Raw genomic sequence first — 26,491 nt, forward strand, 5'->3', positions numbered from 1 at the left:
TATGTGATTGTGGTTAAAGTCCATTTGTAATAGTTCAATGTTTAAAAATGTTAAAATTCCTAGTGTATGTCAATTGAAATTTTGAGCTTAAGATAATTATTTTTAGCTAATTAAAAATACTGTAGCTGTATGGGGTGTGTACAATACTGTGTAAAAGGTCACCACTAGCTTGGTTGTTTTAAATAACTTTTGCAGAGCAGTTATGGTAAAACAACAACAATAGTACAGACAAATACAGTTAGCAAGAATACCCAACAAATACCAAACTGATTTGCAGAAAACTTTGTAGCGATCAGGCCAACATTTTATTTAGGATCTGAACAATGTTTTCGTAACATACAGTGAAGTTTGTCTCAATTAAAAACTAAACTACAATGTTTTTGGGAGGGCTGGAATGGATTAATGACATTTGAAGCAATTTCAATGTGGAAATGTATTTGTTATGAGTAAAGGGAGTTACGAGCTTTGCCACAGAATGAATTCAACTTGTAAGTCAAGGTACCATTTTATATGTTCATTATAGCATTGCTAAAACAACACATGTAATGGGAACCCAATATTATTTTGCACAGTACCTCCCAATTTTTGTTATTGTTGACTAAACTATTGACCACCGTGTCCTTGTACCAGACTCTGATTCTGAGGGTCAAAATTCTGCAAGAGGGGGCTGGCCCTCTCTCTCAGGGACACGGTCTCACGGAAACCTGACCCGGAAGAGACAAGCTGCGTTGTCGCCAACCAACGTGCTGTGCAGTGCCAAGTCGCAGAAGAAGAAGAAGAAAAGAAGAAACACAAGCACTTATCCCTGCTGCTGGAGGAAGCGGGTCTGAGCTCGTCCGACGACTCGTTCGATCAAGGTTACTGACCCCGTCTTAGAACCCCGCACTCTTAAGTCAGACGAAACCTCTGTTGAGTCTTGTCACAGCTTGTCTTTGTTTGCCCCTTTGCTAAGGCAGCTTCCCCCCACCCCCCACCCCCCCAGACTGTGCTTTAGCTTGACCATCCCTACCTCTCTCTTGCTGCTGGTTTCTCTGCAAAGTTGCCTTTGTTTTTGTTTTTTTGTTTTGTTTTGTTTTTTTAAAGAGTTTACATATTTCTATGGTGTTTTTATTGCCTGGATTGCAAAGCATTTTGTAGAATTTGTACATTGAATTGAATCATTGTGTGAACTGTGAGATTTGTTTTCATAAAGTTGTATTGCAGTTTGGTACCTATAAAGCTTTATTAAAGGTTTGGACTTGAATAGTATGGAAAGCGAAAAGCTGTGGTCCTTGTGTTGGCTTCATCTGTCTTGTCCGTCTGTCTTGTCATTTTGTCCAATTGCAGCTTCACATGTCCTCCCAGAGCCTTCTGTTTGTCCAATATCCCTCAGTTTGGCCCAGGAAAGGTTGGAAAGACCGCTCAGTTTCAGGTTGCAAAGACATTTATTAGTTTTTCCAAATCTATTGTGGTAGCTTCATCGTCTAAATGAATGTGTTACATTGATCCAGATGATGCCACCAGTTAGACGTATGGGATATTTGGACAAAAGAGCTCCTTGTCTGTCAACTAAACCTTCCAATAACACTTTCGCCCATTTACTTTGCTGTCAACCTCTTAGCACTGTCGGCCACCTTCCCTCCCTCCACCCCAAATTGTCTTACCCGTGATGCTTTTGAGTGTCTCTCTGCCTGTTCCACGTGCTTGTGCTGCTGCTGCTGCCGCTACTACGACATTACAGAAGTTTGGCAAGGACTTGCTCAGCCTTAAGCCTGATCGCTCCCTCGCCACAGCTAGTCTATGCCGTAGCTAAAGCGTGGCTTAAGCTAGACTGTGCTAAGGCGTGGCTGCGCTAAGGCTAGGGTGCACTCTCGCCGCCGTGCTGCCCCGCCCTGCCCTGCCTGAGGCCACACCCCTGTCACCTGCTCTGTAAGTAGGACGTGCCCCTCTATTTTCTCCACCGCTAACATGGACAATGCTATATGGAAAGCCGTTTCAGCATTTATTCAAAATCCTCTATATCCAGCTTAAGGTCTGTACTAGTTATCGCTGTCCTCACTAGTAGGACAACTACATGTATCTAGTTTGGCAAAACTACAAGTGGGTATTTTGATGGTACTAGTTGGGTCCAGGAGGCTACTAGTGTGTGATGCATGCCTACTAGTTCAGCCTAGTTTTGTTTATTGTGCAGCAGCAGTGTTCGCTAGTGAGGTTTAATTGCATACCAGTAGGACAAAACGTACTAGTAAGAGAGTCGTTCTCCTAGTGTGCTGAAGTGTTTGATTAGTGAGGACAAAGAACACATGGACTTTAAGATGGATATCAAGGTTATTGAAAGAATGCTCAGACTGCTTCCTGTAATGCTGAAATTAAAAATTCATTCACAGAATATTAACTTCAACCTGATTTTTATTTTGTAATATTGCCACTGACAAATTCGAGCGTTTTTCTCGAGAGCCATGGTTGCACCCTTTCTACCTATTTCTGTCACGGGATGGCTTGTAGACATTAAAAGCTACGCTCGCGATGTCGAGCTGGCATGAAGGCTGTTACCATGGTTACTCAAACTTTGTACGAAATGGAAAGCAAGGGGCCTCACAGGGCTGTCCTCTCAGTGCCTGCCTTGTCCTCTGTTGTCTGCCCGCGGCTGTTAACACACAGCGGATTCACAGTACCACTTATGCACCACATCTGCTTCCTAGATCTACTGACGCTGGAAAATTCATTTTAAAATCTGCTTCCATGTTTTGACAGTATCGCACAGACAACAGCGTTGACCTCAAGTGGTTTAACACACACACGTTTCATACAGTAGCTGGTCAATTTGAATCACGATGAACACTGTGTACACCAACCAGCCACAAAATGTATGACCACGTGCAAATTATAATTATATGCAAAACAAGAGCTGGCTCAAAATACTATGCATTTACAAATATGATAATGTAACAATGAGAGCAGGGTCGAATATTTTGGTTACCTCAATTAGGGACATGAGTCAAAGAAACCCGTATAGGAACAGTTCTCATTATGATGCAGTACAGTTGTATACCAATGCAATCTGCAACCACAGTAAATATCAGTCAATCAAAACTGAACATTATCCTTGTCAAGGCAGAATATTTGATACCGCTCTTGTATTGGATTGTTATTTTCTGGCTACTCTCCTGTACTGTGCATCCACCCCAGTGTTAACACTCTAACCCCCTGAGGAAACTTTCCTCCTGCTCATCTGTTGGACCTAACTGCTTACTACCAGCAACACACCGCTAACCAGCAGTATGCTTCAATATCTGTGCGAATGTGTATGTGTGTGCGCGCACGTTTTGTTTGTTTGCTGCAATGTCTTGTCACCGTTGAAGGGGGAAGTGGATTCCTGCTGTTTTTATATTCCCTTAAGGGCTTTTAAATAATGTGCAGTAATGTATAGGTCAGAGGTCACATGGTCTTTGCCATTGTGTGTGTGGATGTACAGTAAATGGTATGTCTCGCTAAATGCACGTATGCTGTGAGTTCGTGTGTGTAGCAGAATTTTGATTGCACAGCATACACGCTCTTGGATGGTGTTGCTCTGTTTGCACTGTGGGTTCCATTCGCCAACATGTACGCGTGAACGAGTGAGAGTGTGTGTGTGTGTGTGTGTGTGTGTGTTTATTCAGTCCAGGCTGCTGTGTCATTTCAAGCAGTTCACAAAATTCAGCTTTTGCGTATCGAGTCTTATCAACGAGAGGTGTTTTTCTTTGTTTTGTTTTCTTGCTCTGTGAGCACCGTCACATCCATCTCTGAGCAAAATGTCTTTTCCGAAACAGAATCTTCGGATGACGATTACGAAGATGACTACAACAAGGAGTCCGATTCGGAAGACGGGGGCTGCGAGGAAAGCGGCCTGGGCCTGTTGGCCAGGTTCGCAGCGAGCGCTCTCCCTGTCAGCTCCGCCCCTTTGAGCCTTCTCCCTGATGGCAAATACCACAGCCGGCCAAGCACTCTGGGTAAAAACACAACACACAAAAGCAGAGTTGCAGCGTGGGTCGATGTGGATCGTTTTGTTGCTCAAAAAGAAAAAGGTTATCAGTTATCTGCTGTGTGAACAAAAGGCTAACCGATGTGATGGTTCCTCTGATTGTGCTTTTTGTGGTTGAGCAGGTTTATCTGCCTGAGTGTTTTTTCAGCACTGCGGTTTGGCAGTGTTGTTAAATATTAATTCATTTCCAATTGTCACGTTGCGGTGACTGTAATGTTTTAGTCTTGAATTATGCATCTGTTTAGATGTAATCAATAGTAATTAGTGATTGCAGAGAATCCAACACATTTGCATGACTTTACACTGACCGACCACAACATTATGACCATATGCGCCATCTAATGAGATCCAATACAAGAACTTTAAAAAAAAAACAATTCTAAATAATAATGCTGACCTGTGTCCAAAACATTGGAAGCAGCTGTGAGTATGATGTAGTGCAGTTACTGTATATACACCACTGCAAAGTAAAAATGAATACAGTCAAACCTCGACACCTGAATTACATTTTTTTATAGGTTTTTCCCAATTGATTTCCAATGATTGGAAATAGAATTAATCTGCCCTATCACCAGCAAGCTCCTTTTCATTTTTACACATTAACATTAATTTCTTGCGTCATTAAAACAGTCACTCCTTTAGCCACAGCAGCTGCCTTATTGCCTCTTTGTACTTGAAAATAGTACAGCTGGTATATTTCACTAAACCAAACTGTAGTGAGATTATAAGCACAAACACGATTCTCATCTTTTTAAGATTTTATTTCATTCTTCCCCCCCCCAACAGTATTGCATTAGGCACTTGCAGTTTTCAGTTTTTGGGGAGCCATACTGATGGCTAATTTACAGTAAAAAAAACAAAAGATACCTAAAATAGGTGACACACGAAGCGAACAATGTTTACGTTGTGCAAGAGAAGGCAGAAACTGAGCATTGGATCCTGTGACTGTTTGCAAATTGAAACATAAGTGAATCGAAGGAAGATTTATTTGAAAATCTTGCTCGTTAACTGATTTGTTCGTGAACCGAGGTTTGACTGTACCCGTTTAGCAGTGTCAAAATACAGAAATACAGTGTTGCTAGGTGAAAAACCGCAATAAAGAGACCATGTGATTTGTTTATAGGCTATATAGTTCTACACCTTCCACACACTTTAAACACATTTAAACTTAAATAAAACACACTTTTTAAAGTCTGCCTTAGTGGCTGTTCTCACTCTCTCACTCACACATTTCTCCAAATAAGAGGCAAAGCATGCATGCTTCAAGCTGTTTATTTTGTCACTCCCAGTTAGTTTACTGTAAAATTGACACACGAAACAAAAGTGCATTAAACAATGTACATATAAAACACCAACATTTTCAACAAAACCACAAAAGTTTTTAAAGGAAAGTCCACTAGCTTAATAATACCCTATAATGTAAAACGCTAAAGATGGACTAACTCAAATTAGCATAGATGGTACGGTAATCATAAACCTTTAGAGAAACTGATAGTCTATGTTCTGTGACTACAAACTATTACTGGAGATTATTTGGAGACATTGTTTGTGTTTTCTTGCTCTTTTTCTATCACGTAGCACGTCTTTCAGTGGCCCATGCTGCTGCCTGGCATGTTGTGGCACAGCATGGTACTGCACTGAAGGCTCACAACTCTAAATTCTGACTTCCCTGTTCAGTTTCTACTGTAAAAAAGCATTTAAAAAAAAAAAAAAAAAAAAAATGATTGCTTAAGAATCTGCGATGTAGCACGGTACCAAAGGTGAACGCGACGGGGAACACTATATATGCATGTGTGCGTGGACATAAGCTTCATTTGAATCTTCAAGATCATGAGACTCTGTCCTCTCCCCATCAGGGTCATCAGAGTGCGAGTGGTCCGACTCCGGTTCCGACTTGCGCCTGAGGAAATTCCCCTCTCTGCTGCATGGCAAACGCTCTGCGCCCGAACTCCCTCTGTTGCCCCCAGCGACCCGCCGCATTGAGCAGCGCAGCCCGAGCAAGCGCGACGAAACGCTGCCCATGAAACGCAAGCCTCTACCCATCACACAGCGTCCCTCGTCTCGGGCTCAACGGCGATTCAGCTTCGATATGGCGACCGCTTCCGGCGAGGACGAAGCCTGGAACCGGCGACGCAGCGAGAGGATCTTCCTCCACGACGCCACCGCCTCGGCCAACCAGATGTCGTCCTTGTCCGGCGCCAGTCAGAGCTCCTCCTCCACCTCGGCCCCGCCGCTCACCTCTAAGCCCATCTCCAGACCCAAACAGTCCCCTCCCAACAGAGATGCAGTGAAGGTACGTCAACTGGGGAGAGACTCCTTTTCTGTTCCATTATCCACTTGTTTCCTCTCAAAATCCGCTCCCTACACTGTGTGTGTGTGTGTGCGTCACAGTTCCAGCAGGGTTTCCCAGCACTTCAGTCACTGTAGCAACCCCCTGCTCTCTTAAATGTTGTTGACAAGATAGGACAACTTCAGGCATCTCTCACCCCGTGTGCGTGTTTGTGTGCGTGTGCGTGCGTGTATGAGTCCAACGGCTCAGTCGATCTTCTCGTCATTCTAACGATGTGCGTTCTGACGTGTAAAGCAGAAAAAGAAGACGAAGGAGTCCTCCTCTCTGCCCGTGAGCCCGTCCACTCTTGGTAGTCCACTGAGAGACGGCGCCGCGGCTCTGAGCCTCAGCCCGGTGCGGAAGAGCCAATCGAAAGCCAAGACCAAGGCCCGCGAGGTCAGTGAGATGGCTGAGGAACTGAGACGTCATTAGACGGCATCAACTAATTGCTTATTATCCTGGCAAGGACGAAACTAGAATGCTGCAGTTAAGACATACGTAAATGTGCGCAAATACATTTCAGTTTCTAGAATGCGCACGCAAGTCTTGAGTCAGTTAAGTGCCTGCTAGCTTCTGTTTTGCCTCTGAGACATAAAGTAAGCCTCTTGTATGGAGTTGATTGTGACATTTTGTCCATCTGTTAGACATCTTGAGCAACTGTGTAAATGTTAAAGGCTGCCAAAGTGTTAGTAGGACTTTAGTGGTTTGGAGGGGAATCTTTCTTAAAGCAAAAAACAGTACAGAGATACCGACTTGCCGCAACATTGAGCATAATCTAATCACATCCAAAATCTTCCTCTATAAAGGTGATGACCGATTATTATCTTGTTGATTATTATGGTTGTATTTTGCACTTGTCGTATGCCTCATACATATTGAGAGCTACATTATTTTCCCCCTCTCATGTAGCTAAATTTGGCAACCAAAATTTGAAAACTATCTCTCAGTATGATGCAGTGATGCTGAACTACACCCACGATAATAAACAGTCTATCAGAATGATTGTTCCCCCCGCCCCCATACTGCCCTTATATTGAATCTAATTACATTATTCAAGTGGTTATGTAGCCAGCTGGTATAAATAATACCAATAATAAAAGGGCAATAGAAAACCCCATTTCCTCAAGACGAAATAAATGTTTCTAAAATTCAATCAAGGAATATAATGTGTTAGCAGAAAAATAAGGGCCCTGCGGCGTGTGATTTGCAGCAGTCCAGGGGAGCAGTGAGCCGGCTGATGGAGAGCATGGCGGCTGATGAAGACTTTGAGCCCAATCAAGACAGCAGCTTCAGTGAAGACGAGCTCCTGCCGCCACGCAGCAACAGCGTTCCCGAGAGGTCCTCGACACCTGGTCAGCGTTTACTCAACGAGAACGTCATAAGAACCTGCACACGTGTGTGTGTGTGTGTGTGTGTGTGTGTGTGTGTTCATGTCCTGTAATTCGTGTTTGATGTGTCCAGCTCCAGTGCAGTGCGTGTTGGACAAAGACTCTTTGGCCGACGGACTTCGAGTTTTGATCCCGATGGACGACCAACTTCTGTACGCAGGACATGTACACACTGTGCACTCACCTGATATGTGAGTATATAAAAGATTTACATAGATACTACAATATGTATTTTCTATGCATTTTTGTCTAAAATATGGTTACAATGTCTGTTTTAATGTTTCATGTGTGTGTGGATAGGTTAAAACTTATTAAAAATGTTTTCTTATATGGTTTCTATGTTGTGATTGTTTTTTTTTGTTTTGTTGTTGTTTGTTTTTTTTTCCTATTGTGGGTGCGTCCAGAACAGGGGTTCACTCACCATAATGCATTTTGTGGGGACTCTTCCTCATCATATAATTTCTTGTGCATTTATGTTTTTAATTGTCATGTAAGTGCAAATTGAGGGCAAAAACTCCAATTCTTACCAAGAATATTTGTCTTATTTCTAGTCCAAAGTCTCAAAACAAATCTGATTACACTACAATAAGACTCATCAAAATAGACCGTTTTCACTTGTTTCAAGCCAATTTTTACTTGAAATGAGTAGAAAAAACTGCCAGTGGAGTATGTTTTTAAAAATAATTTTATTTCCTTACTCTAATTCTTTGAGAGATTTTGAATTTTTGTAGTCTAACTGTAATGGCAAAATCTAAAAACAATAAAACATGTAGGGAAGCTTACCTTTTGGTGAGTTCTGCTATGAACAAGATTGTTTACAACCTGTTATTGATTGATTTTAGTGGAATGTTTAATCTAGACAGGCTGTGCAAATCAATGTGGAAGTTGGCTTGTTTTCAGTGATGGGTTTTGAGGCTACACTGCATCAAAGAAATTCAGTGCGGTGCAGTCTCTTGCTGTTTCATTTTCAATTTCATGTGCCAAAGTGCCTTGGGACGCAGTGTAGTGCATTACAGGAAGTCCTCGAGTTACGACGCACTCGACCTACGACGTTTCGACTTTACGACGCCCGTGCCTCGTCCGCCATTTTGTCCCAGCACCATAGTGTTTCTGCTTAGCTAGTGGATAGTGCTTGCCTTTTTCGCACTCCTTTTTTCACATTCTCAGCAGTAATGGCAAGTACAGCATCTTATTTTTTTAGACGAAGTGTTAACCTTTCCTGCTACGGTCACCTGAGGTGTTAACTCCCTTCTCGCGTTGCACAGCTGAGCTGGGTGGCGGCGACAATAAAGGCACGAAACACCGATTTGCTGCTTTAATGGCTTTATTAGCTCCTCTGCACATTCAACACCAACGGGTCCTCCGCTAATCGCTACTCTTCCCCGGTCGCCGTCACAACACTTGCTACTGTACACACTCGCACCGGCGCGCACTCCTTCCTCCTTCGCAGTCCCGCCGGACGATGCCTGCGCAGTCCCGTCTCACTCACACATCGACGCACACGCCCACACACACTGACCTTGCTGTCACAATCACGTGGGACAATATCCGTAACAGAAGTATTACGCCGTAAATTTCGATTTTAATGGTGAAATCCGACTTACGAGGAAATTCGTGTTACGTCGCCAGCGTAGGAACGGAACTCGTTCGTAAATCGAGGACTTCTGTACTTAACATCTTAATCACTGGAAGCAAATCAATAAGAGCCTTTGACAAACTCTGAAATGGGGAAAAAAAACATCAGCTCTATTTTGCTCACTTAGATGTGCTCAAATCCAATGTAATATTTTAGAGGAATGTAAATGTGAGCTGTGCAACAATCGAGTCAAAGTACTGTGCATCCATAACTTAATGCAAAAATATCTCTAATTAGACATTTATTATAAAGAATGTGGTATGTGAAGCCTTTGGTTTCTTTTCTTGAGAGGCAAGCAATGTATATGTGTTAAATGGAAGTACCCTGCAAAAAGTAGATCGAATATGATGGTAAGTCTCAGCCAGCTACACTTAATTCAACGCACTCCGAAATGATGCAATGTGGCGTCTAGGTAGGAAATCCCAGAAAAAAAGTGGATGTGGCTCTTCCATTTGTTTGCTGCACATTGACCTTCCTGTAATTCTGGACTGCAGATACAGTGTGGTGGTGGAGGGCGAGAGAGGGAACCGGCCGCACATCTACTGCTTGGAGCAACTGCTGCAGGAGGCTGTGAGTAAACTGGATGTCACTCGCATGAGAATGGCGGGGTTAAATGCGCCACATCGCTCGCGCTCGTATTTCTAGTGACACACGAGAGGAGAGCCGCTGGAGCTGAAAGTGAAACATGAAACATGCATGAAACAAAGTAGGTCATACGTCATGTGACGGCCACATGCGCTAAACCTCCCTGAGCTCTCGCCTCTCGCTTATTCAAGTTGGTCTCAGTAGTCTTGATGAAATAAATCAACGAAGCTCATTTGATGTTGGTAAGAAAGAAACACTTAGCGTGCGCTAGCGTGGCCAGTGTTGTGCTGACATTTTCAAGCCTTTATACTTCTCTATGTTCAGATCATTGATGTGAAGCCTCCGTCGGTGCGCTATCTCCCCGAGGGCACCCGCATTGCTGCCTACTGGAGTCAGCAGTACCGCTGCCTTTATCCCGGCACGGTTGTCAACGGTACGTGAGCGCACGCACACAGAACTTGGATGCCATGAGTCATATTCAATTTACAATTTAATTGTAGCTGGCAGCACAGACAAATGTGTAATATCAACTGGGTATTGTTATACCTGATCTTAGTCACATGTAAGTGTAAATATAGCATACAGTACACACCTATTAGCCAAAGCAAGCGGTCAGGAAGGTTTTCATTTGACAATACGGTATATTTATTTTTGTGGTTGTAGTCTGCAGTTCATCATTTACCGGTACAGGTTTTGGGAGGAGCTGTCAGTGTATGCGGTGTAGAACTTCAAGAATTGGCCTTGAAAGTGCTGAAAAAGCCTTTCCGTTGACATTAAACATGGACCAGATCATTTTTAAGGCCGCTTTACACTTAAGACAAGCCAGAATTACTTAACGGAGACATATTGTTCTTTTTTTTTTTTTTTTTTTCTTCCACACTTTCGAACCATTTCCAGGTGTCTGAATAACATGTCTGTGATATGTTTTGGCAAAATACCCCCAAAGGATCAGGACCGATAGACATAATTCATCAGCATATTTCGTGCAATGGTGCAATTGGCTTGTTTTAGGGGCAGATCTGTTAGATCTCATTCCTCACCACATACTGCTGAGCCAATGGTGAATCTGGCTTTTGTTGACATCCTAATGCACGTAGCTAGGTGGCAGTGTGCGCTGCGCCTAGCTGCTTATTATTTATTACTCGTGAAAGCTGAGTGCGGAAAACAAGCGAACGCCCAAGACGACAATGCAACAATGCGAAATCTTACCTCATGAATTTTTCTTACTTCTAGTGTAAACATCCTACTGTACTGGTTACATTGTTGGCTAATGCTAATATTTAATAACACTACAGCTCTGCTTACCTTTTTGGCTTTGACTTGATAGTTCTTCGGCAGTTGTGTCAAAGTGGTTCTTGATCTTGGTCGGGCGTGACTGCCAAGTCGTTTGTTGAGAAACTGTGTGGGTTATTATGTGAAGGCGACTCACTCACAGACACAATTAAGGGAATAGGCAGTTGACAAAAGATTACTTTGCTATTTAATTCCCCTCTGACTAAATGGTGTGAAGCTCGTGTTGTTTTTAAACTCAGACTGGATTAATTAATATCAGTAAACGATAAGCAACAATATTAATCACAATGTAAGGATAAACAAATTGAGACAGTTGCTCAACTTCCTGTCAAATGCTTACTCGCAATTTGCCTCTCCCCCCCACCCGCCAAACAGGAAGTTCCGACATCGACGAGAACGACGATCTCATCACTGTGGAGTTTGACGATGGCGACACAGGACGCATCCCTCTCTCTCACATCCGACTTCTGCCTCCGGACTACAAGATCCACTGTGAGCACATCATTAACATATACACTGCTCATGCACAATTGTTCCTTTTTCTTTCCTTCCCCATTTCTACACAGAACAGCGAGCTTGAAACAAGAAAAATCAAATGCTCCGAGTTGACAAAAGAGGACAATTGTTTTACACAGTCGCCTTTGGGCTTTCGCTTGACCTCTGTGGCAGTAAAACACAAAGTTGGTTTACTATTCAGCTTGGGGGTCTTAGGTCACGCCTGTTTTTATTTGCAAGATGTGTGTGTGGTGGGGGGGTCACAAACATTTTTTTTCACTGCTTTTTAACCCTTTGTGTCCACACAAACTATGTTTTAGGTCACAATGAAGTGACTTGATAAAACTTTTTATAACAGCAGTTCCAGCGTGGATAGATAGATAGATACAAGTTTTTCTAACCTTTTGGCTGTCTGTTTTTTGCTTGTTGTGTTTTGCTGACTTTAGTATATATGAATGTGACTCTGCTACTCTCAGTGCAGACAGACACACACACACGTACATTTTCCTACATTTACCCTTGTTCTCAAAATAACTTACTTCGGGCCTTTGATTGGCCGAGCTGGCCTTAGGGTTACAGCACCACCTGATGTTTTAACTTTATCTTGACAGCCTACAAATGTATTTTTTAATCTACAAAAACAAATGTGTGTGTGTATATAATGCTTAAATCTTAAGCACAAAGACTCAAGCTTCATTGTTGTGTATATTTGCTAAGCTAAAGATAAAATGGAGAGAAATTGGGCAGAGGCATTAAAGAGACGCTAAGCCTCTTCCCAACCTGTCGATGAGACCTCTTACATTGCAGTCAACCACACATTTGACATCTCTCACTTGCTAACGCCTTCAACCCATTTTGCAAAAGTGTATGTAACAAAAATAACTAAGTGAACAAAGAGTTTTCCCTCAGGAGATTATTGCTCCATTATACAAAAAACAAACGAACATTCAAATCCGTCAAATTAAGAGACAACTTTTGAGAAGATGAATCGAACTAGAAACACTTCCAACCACAACTTACTGTGCCAGGCGCTTGAATAAATATCTTCCAGTTTTGCAGCTTAGGGACTTCTGGCATGTTTTGTGTTGTTACTTTGTGAGAGAATAAACTCTGGGGGGAACTGTCACAAAGATCATCGAGTGCTAAATGTCTTCTAAAAAATAGATATTTACTGTAGTCCTGATTGGGGATAAATGGTTTCTGGTTTACTGATAAACTGCAATAAAATCGATTTATTTAGCAGCACCATAACGCTGATAATTTTGGTCACTACAATCGTGATACGGAATGTTCATCCAGTTTTTCAGTATGGCAAACATATGTATTAGAATGTGTGGTGCCACACAGGAAGCATGAGCCCTAAATCCTGTTGGTTATGTGCCCCCCCCCGGGCAGGCGCCGAGCCTTCCCCTGCACTTCTGGTGGCCAGTTGCTCCCGCAGGAGGGTACGCAAATGCAGCAAGGAGGGCAAAGAGACCAAGACTGATGAAACTGCTCCAAAAGTCAAGGGGAAACCTGGTCGCAAGCCCAAACCCAAACCAGGTGAGCTCACCTCACACAAAAATGGTGGAGAACAACAATACGTAAATCATTCTGAGATTTATGATGTGAGTACAATTCAACAATAATGTGTATTTCATGGATATAACAAAAATGAAAACTGCAAATCCTTCTAGAACGCAGAGGTGGATAGAGTAGCCAAATATTGTACTCAAGTAAGAGTACTGTTACTTTAGCATAATATGACTCGAGTAAAAGTAAAAAGTAGTCCTTAATTGCTTGAGTAAGAGTAAGAAAGGACGCATTAAAAAAACGACTCAATTATTGAGTAACTAGTGAGTAACTTCTGATTATTTTTTTTTTAAATCAGCACGAACGTCAAGGAAAATAAAAATAAATAAATAAAATATGAATGTGTAAATTCAGATACTGCTTAATCTAAAATCTTTGTAAAATAACAAATTAAGGCAAATTCAGCACTAAAAAATGGTCTGATACAAAATTGTTTCCACTTGTTAAACAGCACAATACTGTAGGCTCACCAGGCAGATTACAAAAACAGGATATAAAAAGTATACACACCCCTGTTCAAATCCCAGGTTTTTGTGTTGTAAAATAATTTTGACCAAGATAAATCATTTTTAAACCTTTTCCACCATTAATGTGACCTAGAATTTGTACAACTCAATTGAATTTCTTTTTCTTTTTTCTTTTTTTTTTTTTTTTGAGAGGGGAGGTGAAAATAAACAACTGAAATAAGCTTGCATGAGATTGACTTGGACTTGACATTTAACTTGCTGCCTTCTTGGCCAGGTCACAATTGCAAAAGCGATGTTCTGTTTTAACTGCTCTTTTACCTGGTTAAATAAAGTTTAACTAAACTTAATAAAAATAAATGTGCTTGCACAAGGATGCAGTCCCCCTTATAAGTAACATTCAAACTCATGTTCAACGGGAGTCCACACACACCTGCCACCATTTAAATTTTTAAGTGGAAAACATCAACACATGCATAGGGCCTTACAGAAACATTATTTGCATTAGCCACTAAAATGACTGCATGAAGAAGCTGTGTGTGTGTGTGTGTGTGTGTGTGTGTGTGTGTGTGTGTGTGAGAGAGAGAACAGAACGTACCCCAGAAGATGCATGTTTTACAGTTACTTGTTACAATAAAATAAGGCTAATGTTGCCTTATGCACAGCCAAAACAACAGCAGAAACATGTGCAAGGCAGAAGTGGGCTGAAATAGTTGGGGCAGTGTCAATACTCCGCTACATGTTAAAGCTGTTGTTTTTCATAGTCTGTAATATAAACAGGAGTCACGCGCAGCTGTCACGATTCACTTCGATTGGCCCGCGAACCCCAATGGAGACTGTGTGCAGACATGTGACTCGCTTGTGTCCTTTGACTGGTGAACTTGATTCAAACATCACTGTGGTAACGTTGGACTGGAGCAACGGCACCCGATGCGGTAGTCGAAAACCAAAGTCTAAAAATAGATCGTGCGTGCAATTATTGATAAATGAAAGTAGCGAGCGGCATGTAGCTTATTGTAACGGAGTAAAAGTACCATTTCTTCTTAGCAACCATACTCGAGTAAAAGGTATGCTTCATTCAAACTACTCTGACAAGTACAGTATTTATACAAAATGTTACTTGAGTAAATGTAACGCCATTTCAACCCACCTCTGCTAGAAAGACAAGTTGATATTTCCCACTGGAGGTCAAGTATCTTAAAAATAAATCCGCAATCACTTTTGCTTTTATTTGCCTTTATTCTGCCCTTCTTCAAGTAATTCCTTGGGCCCAGTAAAGGATCATTCCTCTCACATGAAACTAAATGTGTTTGCATAGAATTATAACTAAAGAAATTAATTTCACATAATTTGCCTTAATCCTCATGATGGACAGAATGTTTTTCTGTTTTAGTGTTTGAAATATCCATTAAAGACAAATGCCAGCGTCATTTGTGTTAAGTAAGAAAAATGGAAACAAACCTAATGTTGGACTCCTACAGACTATTAAAGGGCTAAAATAGAACTAGCCAACATTATGTCATTGCTTGACGAGTCATAGTCCTCAAAAAACAAAGTAAGCAAGGCTAAAAAAAAAAAAAAAAAATGTCTAATCATTAGATCAATGCTGTCAGGACCACTTTAGTCTCTTGTTTTATTTGCTCAAACAGCCTTTTGTTCTGGAAGGACCAGGCTACTGTAATTTTGAGTCTCATATATGACAAGTTGCAAGACTAAGCATTTTCAATTCTGCCTGGTTTCCCTGCTGGTTTGTGAAGTGCAAAAGTCAGAAAGTGGCACAATGAAAATTAGACAATATCCTGCGTAAAAGTTTCTTTGTCGTATAAAAATAAAACTTATGTAGGCTACGTAGCTGGAAAACATTTGATTCATTGTCAACCAACTACTGATGCTGAGATTTTTTTGTGTCCCAGGTCAGTTTTATTTGGACAAATTTTGTGTATAACAGTATTTGCAATCTTAACATAGGGGGAAATTTTAACGGGAAAAATATCTTTCTTCAAATTTCAAAATACATTCAACATTGCAATTGTATTATTATTTTTTGTTTGTTTGTTTATTTGTTCTCCTTATTATAAATAGCACAGACAACCCAAAACATGATTTGTTGCACGCCCCCAGGCAGAATTCCTGTAGCACAATCATTTGCGCCTCGAAACCCAATTAAAAAAACAAAAGTCATGTCTGTCATGCATGCTAACCTGATTAAACACGAGGCTGCTGATCAAGAGTTAAAAGGAACAGGAAGTCCAACAGACCTAAACTGAAGCAGCGCTTACACTATGTTCCCGTGGCAGTTAGTGATTGCCATGGATGCCTGGCGAGTTGTTTCAATTGTCCAAAAATTTGCAACAGCAGTCATGGGTGCAGATGAGAAACTTGGTTGGCCGTAGTAGGACGGGGTGAACGCAACAAAACGTGACAATACGTAATAGATCAACTTGAAACACAACTCGGAGGCCGTCCTTGGTAGGGCTCACATTTTCTGTGAATAATGGCTCTTTTGGCATGTTTTGGTACAGAAGACGGATTAGTGAATCAGTTGTTGACTGAAAAGTAACATTAGCAAACATTTATTTCGACTCTGGCAGGGCAACAAACGCTGTCCAACTCTGCCTGGCCTCTACGTTTCATCTGTAAAAAGCCTCGACAGAAACATGAGCGATCCCATCAGTACTTGAGGGAATGTACTGGCGTCCGTGGTAAACCGCGGCCTGAAACGTAAAGCGCCGTTGATGCTCCGGGACTCGGCAGCCTCGTCCCAGCACGGCCTGTCACGGACACCTTGATAGACCGTGAGAAAACTTAGCAAGACTTGAATACTGAGAAACGAAAGGCCAAAATCCCACGATGCACTACATTTCCATGGCTGCTGTGGCCGCCACGAACATAGTGTAAACGTAGCGTAAGAAAATTACTCCAGAAAGATCACTCGTAAGTAGGGCTCGGACTTCATTCTTTGTTGGACAGTAACGAATGACTTCCGAATGAGAATCGAATTGTTACTCTTTGTACTAGCAACATGACAAGTGGCCACCATCTTTGTGGAATTTAAAAAAAAAAATGAAATGAGCACTTGAAATGTTTCTAAAATTCTCCATAACAAATAAAATGTTGAAGCACATGAACTATTCTATTGCCCACACTGCTCTTCTCACCAATAATCTTCCATTTGCGCTTGTTAAGTCGAGTTTTCAGGGCAAATGCCGCCGTTTGGAACGTCACGGTAATTTTGACGCGTCGACGTCTTGGAATTTCGGGCCGTGTGAGTGATTGGTGGATATTCTTAACTGAAACTAAACTTTGGTGTTGTTGTTTCCACACACCCCCAGAAATCTCCTTGAGCTCTGATTGCAAGGAGAAAACAGAGTCTCCATCTTGCACCCAGGCTGCAGACAAAGCCCAGGATTTGGCCAAAGCCGCCCAGGAGAGGGCCTTGTCAGTCAAGAAAGCAAATCAGGAGAAGCCCCGGCCTGCCTCACGGCCCGCAGTTGGGGGACAAGCAAAACCGGGACACAAGAGTTCCATCACGTCCCCTTCAAGTAGTCCTACCTCTGCAAGACCCAGAAAGACAGGCTCAGCTCCTGCAGCTAAACCTAAAGCTAAGCAATCTTCTTCACTCTATCCATCCACCTACGGAAAGGTCCTGACTGTGGACCTGTACAGCCAGCCTAATCTGACCTCATACAACGGCCAGCGTAGAGAGAGAGAGAACAGCAACAATGTTAGTACATCCAATAGGCCTGTGTCCAGACCCAGCATGACAGCATTACCAAGTGCAGCAAAGGCCAGTGTGTCCTCAACTCCCAGGTCCGCCTCTACATCCACAACCAAAAATAAACCCTCCTCGGACCGTCACGGCAGCTCCAGACCCGTCGGATCTGTTCTCCTTTCCAGCCCAGTTGCAAGGCTGTCAGCAGGCAAATCCAGCTCCTCTCTGAGTCCTAGACCTTCATCAGCAACTCTCTCTGGACCCAAACTGAAGATGCCGCCCGAACAGTTGTCATCCAGGCCCAACTCCATCTCCAGGCTCAAGCCCGCCTCCAGGCACGGGGACGTGGGCGCGGTGATGAAGCGGAAGCCCGTGTCCGCCGAGCCCCTCGTCAAGCTTGATCACGAGGGCGTGACCTCGCCCAAAACTAAAAAGACCAAGGCTCTGATGTTGCTGGAGGGCCAAAGTGTCAGACGGGATCCTACACCCATGGCCACAGCTGAACAGAAACTGCTCAAATCAAAGCCAAGAGGTCCTGAGTGCGAGTCAGGCCTGCGCGACAAAGAGTCCACTTACACTGCGCAAATACTGGCTAAAGAGAAGGCGGAGAGCCACGGTAGAGGACAGGAAGCCGAGGCCAGGGAGGGGAAAGGCAAAAAAGAAGAGCAAAAGCAGGAGGACAGAAGGAAGGAGAGGAAGATAAAGGAAGAGTCTCCAAGCAGCAGCAGCAGCAGCTCCGAGTCAGAAGAAGAAAGCGGCAAAGGGAATGTCAAGAAGAAGAAGAAGAAATGCACCTCAAGCTGTTCCTCCTCCTCTTCATCCTGCTCCGGCTCTTCCTCATCTTCATCGTCCTCTTCGTCTTCCTCCTCATCCTCGTCATCGACAGATGACTCCTCCTGCAGCTCTGACGAAGAGAGGACCCTGACCCCTACTCTGGGCCCGGTCTCTCCTTTGCCTGCAGCACAGGACAAAGTGAAAGAGGAGCAGCATGAGGAAGAGGAGGATGTGAAGGGGGAGCCAGATGTAAAAGTGGAGGAAGAGGAGGCATCTCCTCGCTCCCATTCTCCGTCAACCCCTCAGACTCCCACCGCTCCAGTGAAAATAGCCAAACCAGCCACGGCAAGGGTTCCGGGCAAAGGGGGCGTCCTCCTAAACCGAAGCCCAGCGGAGGAGAGGGGAAGGTGGGGAGGCCGAAGCGGAGAGAGGGGGTGCACCTCCCCACCACCAAGGAGTTGGCCAAACGGCAACGGCTTCCCAGTGTGGAAAACAGGCCTAAGATTTCTGCATTCCTTCCAGCCAGACAGCTGTGGAAGTGGTTTGGGAAGCCCACTCAGGTGAGCAGTGAACCCTCACGCAGATCGCGGAGAATCACCCACCGTATTTCTTGTTCCACTCTGTGATCGTCTCTCCTTTGAAATCCCCTTTCACAGAGACGAGGGATGAAGGGCAAGGCCAAGAAGCTTTTCTACAAGGCCATCGTGCGTGGCCGAGAAATGATCCGCATCGGCGACTGCGCCGTCTTCCTGTCCGCCGGAAGGCCCAACCTGCCCTTCATTGGTCGCATCCAGAGCATGTGGGAGTCGTGGGGCAGCAACATGGTGGTCAGGGTCAACTGGTTCTACCATCCAGAGGAGACCAACCCTGGCAAGAAACTCACTGACAAGAAGGTAGGAAGAGGTCCCAATAAAAGAGAGATTAGCAGTTATGAAGGATGGGACTACATTGCTATTAAATTAAACGTTTTGCGGACTTTTTGATGAATTTTTCTCCTAATTGTGAAATTTTCTCCCCTATGAGAACTGGGAACAAATATGTGGGCAGTCATTACCAGCAGCTCTGCATTCTTCTATTCAACGAAAAGACTTCATGGAGGTAAGAAATCGGATTATTATGATTATGATTATGATTATCTCCTTAACACTTGCCCTTTTATAATCCCCAATGCTAGCTGATTTGTTAGCCACCTAGTAGGACATATTATACGACAACAATGAGCACGAGCACGGCACAATTCCTCAAAAATGCATGCAGCACACTTGTTTGACCTTGTCCAAGGTTATTGTAACACCCAAAATGTGTCTTCATTGCTAATGAATGTTATATTTCACCCTGGAAAAAAGAATGAGTAAAACAACATAACATTAAACTTGTTCGGTTTTTACACATCTCGTTAAGATTTGACACCATTTGAGCAAGAATTGGCTCATGTTATAAGATGATGAAATTTTGGGACACCCTGTCTTGTGTTTGCAAGATTAGAAAATCCTGTTAAAGTGCTCTGAAGGGCAAATTGTTACAATTTCATTGGCATGTATGATGGTAACCACTCGAAAATGCGATGATACATCTCAAGGGGTTTAGCCATATGTTTTTATTTACCAACAATAGAGAGACATACAATGTCTCATATTCGACGTTCACCTATTAATGAATTTCTTTTTCAATTTTGTTTCCATTAAAAAAAAATATATATATATTTTTTTTTGTAAATGTTTTATCTTTCTTTTTGGGGGGGAGGAACCAACCCTGAAAACGCTTACTGGCAATAGGACCCCCCCCCCCCCCCAAAAAAAAATCCCAATGCAATTAGAATGGCCGTCAGTTATTTGCAGATTTTCGCTGTTTGCGGTTGGGCCTGGTCCACGGGATTGTCAAATTAATAACAACCTGACCTGCCCCATCTGTCTGTTTTTAAAATCAAGGTTGGCCCACCTCTGGTTTACACCGTAATAAAATCTCTTTGCTTAAAAAGTACACTGGTAAAGGTCTATGACCCGTGATGTATGCGGTATGCATATGCAGTCATTCACGTGCGTGTTTGTGCCTGTGTGCAGCGCGCCCTGTACCAGTCGTCGCACAGCGACGAGAACGACGTGCAGACAGTAAGTCACAAATGTCTGGTGGTCGGCGTGGAGGAGTACGAGCAGATGACCCACACGCGTCGCTACGCCGAGAGCGAGGACCTTTACTACCTGGCTGGCACCTACGAGCCCACTACAGGCATGATCTTCAACACGGACGGTGTTCCAGTCATCTGCTAAGCAAAAAAAAAAAAAAAAAAAAAAAACAAAAACAAAAGACACAAAATGTGTATCCAACCAAAATGTGACCCAACCAACAGTCAAAATCCACCTGGTAATGTTTTCCAAGTTCATTAGTGAAGACTCGATACATGGACAGTCCACTGCAGACAGTATTAAAAGGACACATAGACACAACTCATGTGCTCATTAGAAAACACACACAACCCTTGGATTGACTTTTATGACCATGCTCGTGTAAATACTCACATGTAACAAAGCTCTATAGAGGCAAATATGAGTGTTTTATTTTCATGTAATAGCTATGTCAGAGTACTTTTTTCTCTAAAAGGTAAACAGTCGAGAAGCTTTAATGAAATGTGAATGACGACACCGGTTGTGATTCTGATGTTGCCGTGGTGATGTTACAGTCATGTTTGAGTCATTTCGATGTATCTAGAGAACAGCAGGAGCAACAGACGCGAAGAGAGGAAGCAATGCACAGAATGATAAAGAGGTAGACTCCCTCCAGTTTGCTGTCCAAGCAGATAGCACTTATAATAATAAAATATGATACTTATGCTCCTTTAAATGCAACCCCTTAGCTTCCCGTGACAATCCAAACTCGGGCAGGTTAAACTGTCTCAAACTCCCTCAGACACTCAGGCTAAAGAGAGAGTAAGTAGACTTGTAGATATACTTTTTAAAAGCACTTCTCCGTTTTCATTCACCTGAAAATCCAAATCCACCCTGAAATTGGTTTTAAGCAGTTGCTCAGTTTCAATAAAGAAAGCAAAGCAATAGATTGTGTCCACATTCTGGGAAATGTGGGATACAAAACTGGGTAACCACCCAAACGGATTGCACAAACGTTGGCGGCACAGCATGGATTTTTCCTACATTTTTCCCCAGGTTGTAAAGGCATCATCAACCTGTACATGTTCAATGTGTGTCTTTTTTCATGCATTCATCCTTTGCCGCCTTACAAGCACATTTGGGCCTCTATATAGTGTTTACCACAAGAGTGCACTTTGAATAACTTTTTGACAGGGAGGTCAAGGTATTTCTAACTGGAATTTTTATCATAGCCCACGGCCACCCATCCGCCCCCCCCACCCTCCCCGACCGCTTTTGCTCACACACACATAAGTATAGCACCTATTTTTGCGCTTTAATTTTTCCCCATCCCACTTTTCGACGTGCCTATTTTGACAGTTTTTTAGGGTTCAACTGTTGAATGTCGTGCTGCGGAATAACCGCTGGCCGTACTCTCCCAGCCAGGCCTTATAACCATAATGATAAGGATTTTTGCCAAATCGTTAAGCATACTCCATCACGGCCCTTTTGTGGTCACTAAACAGGAAACTGTTATCTGTATTTGTGCTGAATAGCTGTCCAGTTAGTGTGGAGTAGAATATGTATCAGAAGATATGTTAGAGTCTGCTTTATACATGTGACTCTCATGTCGTGTTGCCCGTTTTCTGCGCTGCTGCAGACGTTAAAAATTGTCTTGTTGATAATTCAGTCAGTTCCGTTTACCATCTTAAATTCCATTTCATTATGGTTACAGTTTCCAGTTAAAAATAGAAGTCATAAGTAGAGGTGCGCATTTATTCAAATACAGGAACGTTTGATCATATGCTGCTAGTTTTGTTCATATTTGAGGTTTGACAAGGTACAGCGAGATGACCCACACTAGAGTGCAGGTCACACTGAATGAACACACAAAAAGTGCCCATTATGAATGTTTGTTAAAAGCACTTTTCTTATGATTGTGTGTGTGAGAGAGAGAGAGCTCTCATCCATACACACACACACACACACATTTTGTAACCCATCTGGGTGTGTTAAGGCCTTCCATTCTCTCTTGGCCCCACCTCCATCCCAATCCCAGCCTTACAGGGTCCAACATGCATGCCCTCATTCCCAAACTTGTCCTCATTCTTTTCATTTGCTGTCACATTGTTATTTTGTGTTATCACTTTGTGTTTTTCTTTGGCTTGCTTTTGCTGTGACCTTTTGTTGTTGTTGTTGTTGTTGTTGTATACATTATATGCATAAGTCTTATTTTTACCCCTCTCTGAACAATCGTTCACGCCTGCTGACAGGCACTGGGAGCTAGCTGCTAGAGAGAGAGAGCATAAGAGAGGATGAAAGAGAGAGAGAGGTGGACTGGAGGCTGGTTCTTCGTCTGCTGTTCCTTCAGTATCGTAAATCGTCCGGTTACAAAAAAAAGATAAGATTATTTTGAAAATGAATAGAAAAAAATTATCTACGTTTTGTAAATGATCCTTCACTGACGAGGGAGAGAGAAAATCTTATCAGAATATACTTTGTACATGTCTAATCTTGTAAAAATGCAAAATAATACATTTTAATGCAAAATCAGACACCAGATATATACTGTTGCGCTATACTGTATGTGGAATATTTTTATTTTTATTTTTTTTTTTTTTTTTTTTTTACAGACAACGACCACGTTTACCAGTGTTTCTTTTTAATGGTTTTAGTAACTCAGTATTTTATAGTTAATAAACAGATGGAACTGTACTTTTGGTGTTCTGTGTGAATTATTATTTTTTTTTTTAAAGGGGATTTTGAAATGTCTGCTCGACAAGCGATAGAACCGATTGCATTGGATTTCCAGTTACTCTGCACCTGCGGATTCACCTTTTCACATTTTTTTTTTTACAATTATCTGCAGATTTTCGCTGTTTGCAGTTTGGCCCGGTCCCTATCGAATAGTGGGGGTCCACTGCACAGCAATTTCGTTCCCTGACTATTTTTTTTTTCCCTCTTCCCTTCCTAGTTCCCTAATTTCTAAGATCAGTGTTTCCCAACTTTTTTTGAGCAAAGGCACATATTTTACATGAGGAAATTTTCACTGCATACCACCAAACAAAATGTCACAAAAAGTGGACATGCAGGTTATGTACTGTACCTTCTGCCATCTAAAGGAAAAGCTATTAATTGTTGTGCCTTTCACTCTACGTTGCTGGCATACATTGATGAACAAAGATATTTTAAAATAACACTTGTGGGACCCATTAAGTGAAATTGGATAATTTCCCAGAGCACACCAGATGAGCTCTCTCTGCACACTGGCTGTGAATCACTGTCCCAAGTGAATAATGATTAAGAAAACAAATAATGACAAAAATGACATGCATGTATGAAGGTAAACAATAGGTACGTTTCAGAATTCAGCCTTAGCGCAGGTCTGCATGAACTATCGCACAGGTGTCAAACTCAAGGCCCGCGGGCCAGATCCGGCCTGCCACATGATTTTATGTGGCCCGCAAAGGCAAAATCATGTCAACTTCCATGATTCTTGTTAAAATCTGTACTAAAATTTCAAATTGTCATATATCATAAATGATAACGTTGCTATTGTAAGCATGTTTGTGTTACCAAACATTTAATAAGTTGAAAAACCCATTACCCTTGATTTCTGATTTCAAAACTAGTTCATAGATTTTGTGTATAAATATGATGAGGCGAATAAAGATTTTTATGGTTTCACAGTCATAATTAGTTTGACACCCCTGAACTATAGGATTGAAATGTTTTTAACTGATAATAAGACTTTTTCCGAATAAAGCGGGCTAATAGTTGCATTCAAGTTAAAAGTGAGTATTTGGCAGCGTCTGTTAGTTTTGGCTGCTGTGCTCCCTTCCAGGGAGCTGCTGTCAGGTTTGTACTTCTCATTTTGCTTAATTCCTCGTGTGCTCGGTGTGGACTGCCCCCTTTCATCATCAGTGGACTCCATTTTGGCAGCCTTGTAATGAAGCTGCTGGTCGTGATAAAATGGAGGGAACTTCAGCTTCCTCTGCTGAGCTGCACGGGGACCGCAGGAGACTCATTTTCCACCGCTTACCCTTCATGATGTGTGTGTGTGTGTGTGTGCACCTTTTTCGGATTCCACTGTGTCTGTGGGTCATTAAATATTTGCTGACATGGTGTGTGCGTGCGCGCGTGTGTTGAGATGGAGATCCAGTTTCATGGAGAGCGCCGCAGCCCAGGGTTTTGCTACCTCTCCGTTTCTCCCAAAGTTCCAACATCAGCATAACATCAGCACCTGCGGGGAGAATCTTCTCTCTCTCAAGAGGCATCTTTCTAGCATACATGCACACTGCCTCTCCCTCTCTCCTGCCTCAGCAGCACTCTGCCCCAGAGTAGACGCACACACACTTCTGTGGGTGTGTTAGCAGGAAGGATTGTTATTGGCTGACGTTGGATGAACAGCGATCTCCTATTGGCTGAGGCTTCTCACACAAAGGGAGGTATGTCTGTGTGCCATTTCTGTTTGTCTCACTTCAAAAAAAAATTTCTATAATTCTTGGCTCCATCCAAGCACCTGTGTGTGTGTGTGTGTGGTAAGCAGCAGTTTCCCAGGAGACAGGTGTCTAAGTGAGAGGGCGTTCAAAAAGAAGCAGTGCACAAACAGTTGAAAAGCTTTATATTACCGTATATTCTGACTTTTGAGAATGTCACAGCATCAAACAGTGTTACTCCTTCTGTTTTGTCACGGTGGAGAAAAAAAATGGGGAAAAATGTTGTCTCACTGACAGATACCCTCAACATAGCAGTTGTCATTCCAACTGTCAGTTTATTGGACAAACTGACACAAAAAAAAAAATAGAATCTCAAAAAGGACGTACAAAACAAGCTGCCATTGTCAAGATGCTTCCAGTCTTGTCACTATCAGATGGATTTAATCTTTCTTAAATGTTCAAATCATATCAAGACGCCAGCTTGATATAAATGACTTTCTTGATTCGGATGGTTTATCTTACACGGGCAATTCTTGGACTTGATGATTAATTATAAATGCTCAAATATCAACTATCTATCCATCCATCTTCTACTGCACTTGTCCTCATTAGGGTTACGCGTGAGCTGGAGCTTATCCCAGCTGATTTGGGTTGATAGGCAGGGTACATCCTGACCTGGTTGCCAGCCAATTGCAACCATTCCCAATCACATTACCTATGGAGAATTTTGAGTCTTCAATGGACCTAAAAAGCAATTTTTTTACTGTCGGAAACCAGCCAGATTACCCGTAGAAGACCAATACAAACAAGCATTGGGCGAATATGCAAATTCCACACTTTCTGATTCGCTCCCGATTTACAAGTCGATCTACGTTCCGACCCTCGCCTCTGGTCACAAGCTGTAGGTCGGTCATCCAGGAGGTGTTCAGAGGAAAGCGGCCAGATGAGGTGGCTCGGGCATCTAGTTAGGATGCCTCTTGGACGGCATGGCCCCCGGGGAGAGACCATGTCTCTCGGCTGGCCTGGGAAAGCCTCGAGATTTTTCTGGAAGTGGACGAGGTGGCTGGGGAGAGGGAAGTCTGGGATTCCCTGCTTAGGTTGTTGCCCCTGTGACCCGATATCAGGGGTGTCAAACTCATTTTGGTCACGGGCCATAACTGTTGGTATGGTGTTTCCTCAGAGAGCTGCTATGACTGTGAAACCATATACTAAATGTTTCATCGCCCCATCATAGTATTACAAATACACAACAAACTAGTTTTGATATCAGAAGTCAAGGATAATTTTCTGTAAAAAAGATTTTGGTAATGAAAAAATGCTTGCAATATCTCACCGTTATTATTTACTACATATGAAGATTTGAAATTTTGGTACAGATTTGAGTAAGAATCATGAAAGTTGACGTAAATGATTTGCTGCTTTCACGGGCAACATAAAATGATGTGGCGGGCCGGCCTTGAGTTTGACCCCTGTGCGATAGATTGTGTATAAAAAACTGTAAATAATGCTATGCTCTACCATGCACACGTTTTATGACCGCAAAGAGGAGATTCAGGGATGTGATGACTTGGCAGATAATTGCAGTTAGAACAGAAGATGCAGAGGACAGGAAGAGATGGAAGATGACTCACTCTGATGACCCCTAAATTTAGTTGTTCAATTATTTTTCCTACATTTTAGGCACAGGTAGCAAAAATATTCAGTGCAGAGCCTCGTGCAAAGA

General features: G+C 42.6%; 1 protein-coding gene across 1 annotated transcript in view; it reads left to right on the forward strand.

The window, feature by feature from the left end:
• Positions 1-23,044, forward strand: part of tnrc18 (trinucleotide repeat containing 18) — a 52,678-nt gene extending 29,634 nt beyond the window's left edge. The window contains 16 exon segments of the mRNA XM_061750330.1: positions 631-776; positions 779-857; positions 3,789-3,968; positions 5,857-6,293; positions 6,588-6,725; positions 7,540-7,681; positions 7,791-7,908; positions 9,848-9,923; positions 10,263-10,371; positions 11,607-11,723; positions 13,122-13,268; positions 17,095-18,588; positions 18,591-18,808; positions 18,905-19,141; positions 19,272-19,346; positions 20,309-23,044. Of these exon segments, the coding sequence (XP_061606314.1) occupies positions 631-776; positions 779-857; positions 3,789-3,968; positions 5,857-6,293; positions 6,588-6,725; positions 7,540-7,681; positions 7,791-7,908; positions 9,848-9,923; positions 10,263-10,371; positions 11,607-11,723; positions 13,122-13,268; positions 17,095-18,588; positions 18,591-18,808; positions 18,905-19,141; positions 19,272-19,346; positions 20,309-20,515 (3,920 nt within the window). The 3' untranslated portion in view covers positions 20,516-23,044.
• Positions 23,045-26,491: the final 3,447 nt, after the last annotated feature.

The sequence above is a fragment of the Phyllopteryx taeniolatus genome, chromosome 16 (assembly GCF_024500385.1).
Source record: "Phyllopteryx taeniolatus isolate TA_2022b chromosome 16, UOR_Ptae_1.2, whole genome shotgun sequence".
NCBI lineage: Eukaryota > Metazoa > Chordata > Actinopteri > Syngnathiformes > Syngnathidae > Phyllopteryx > Phyllopteryx taeniolatus.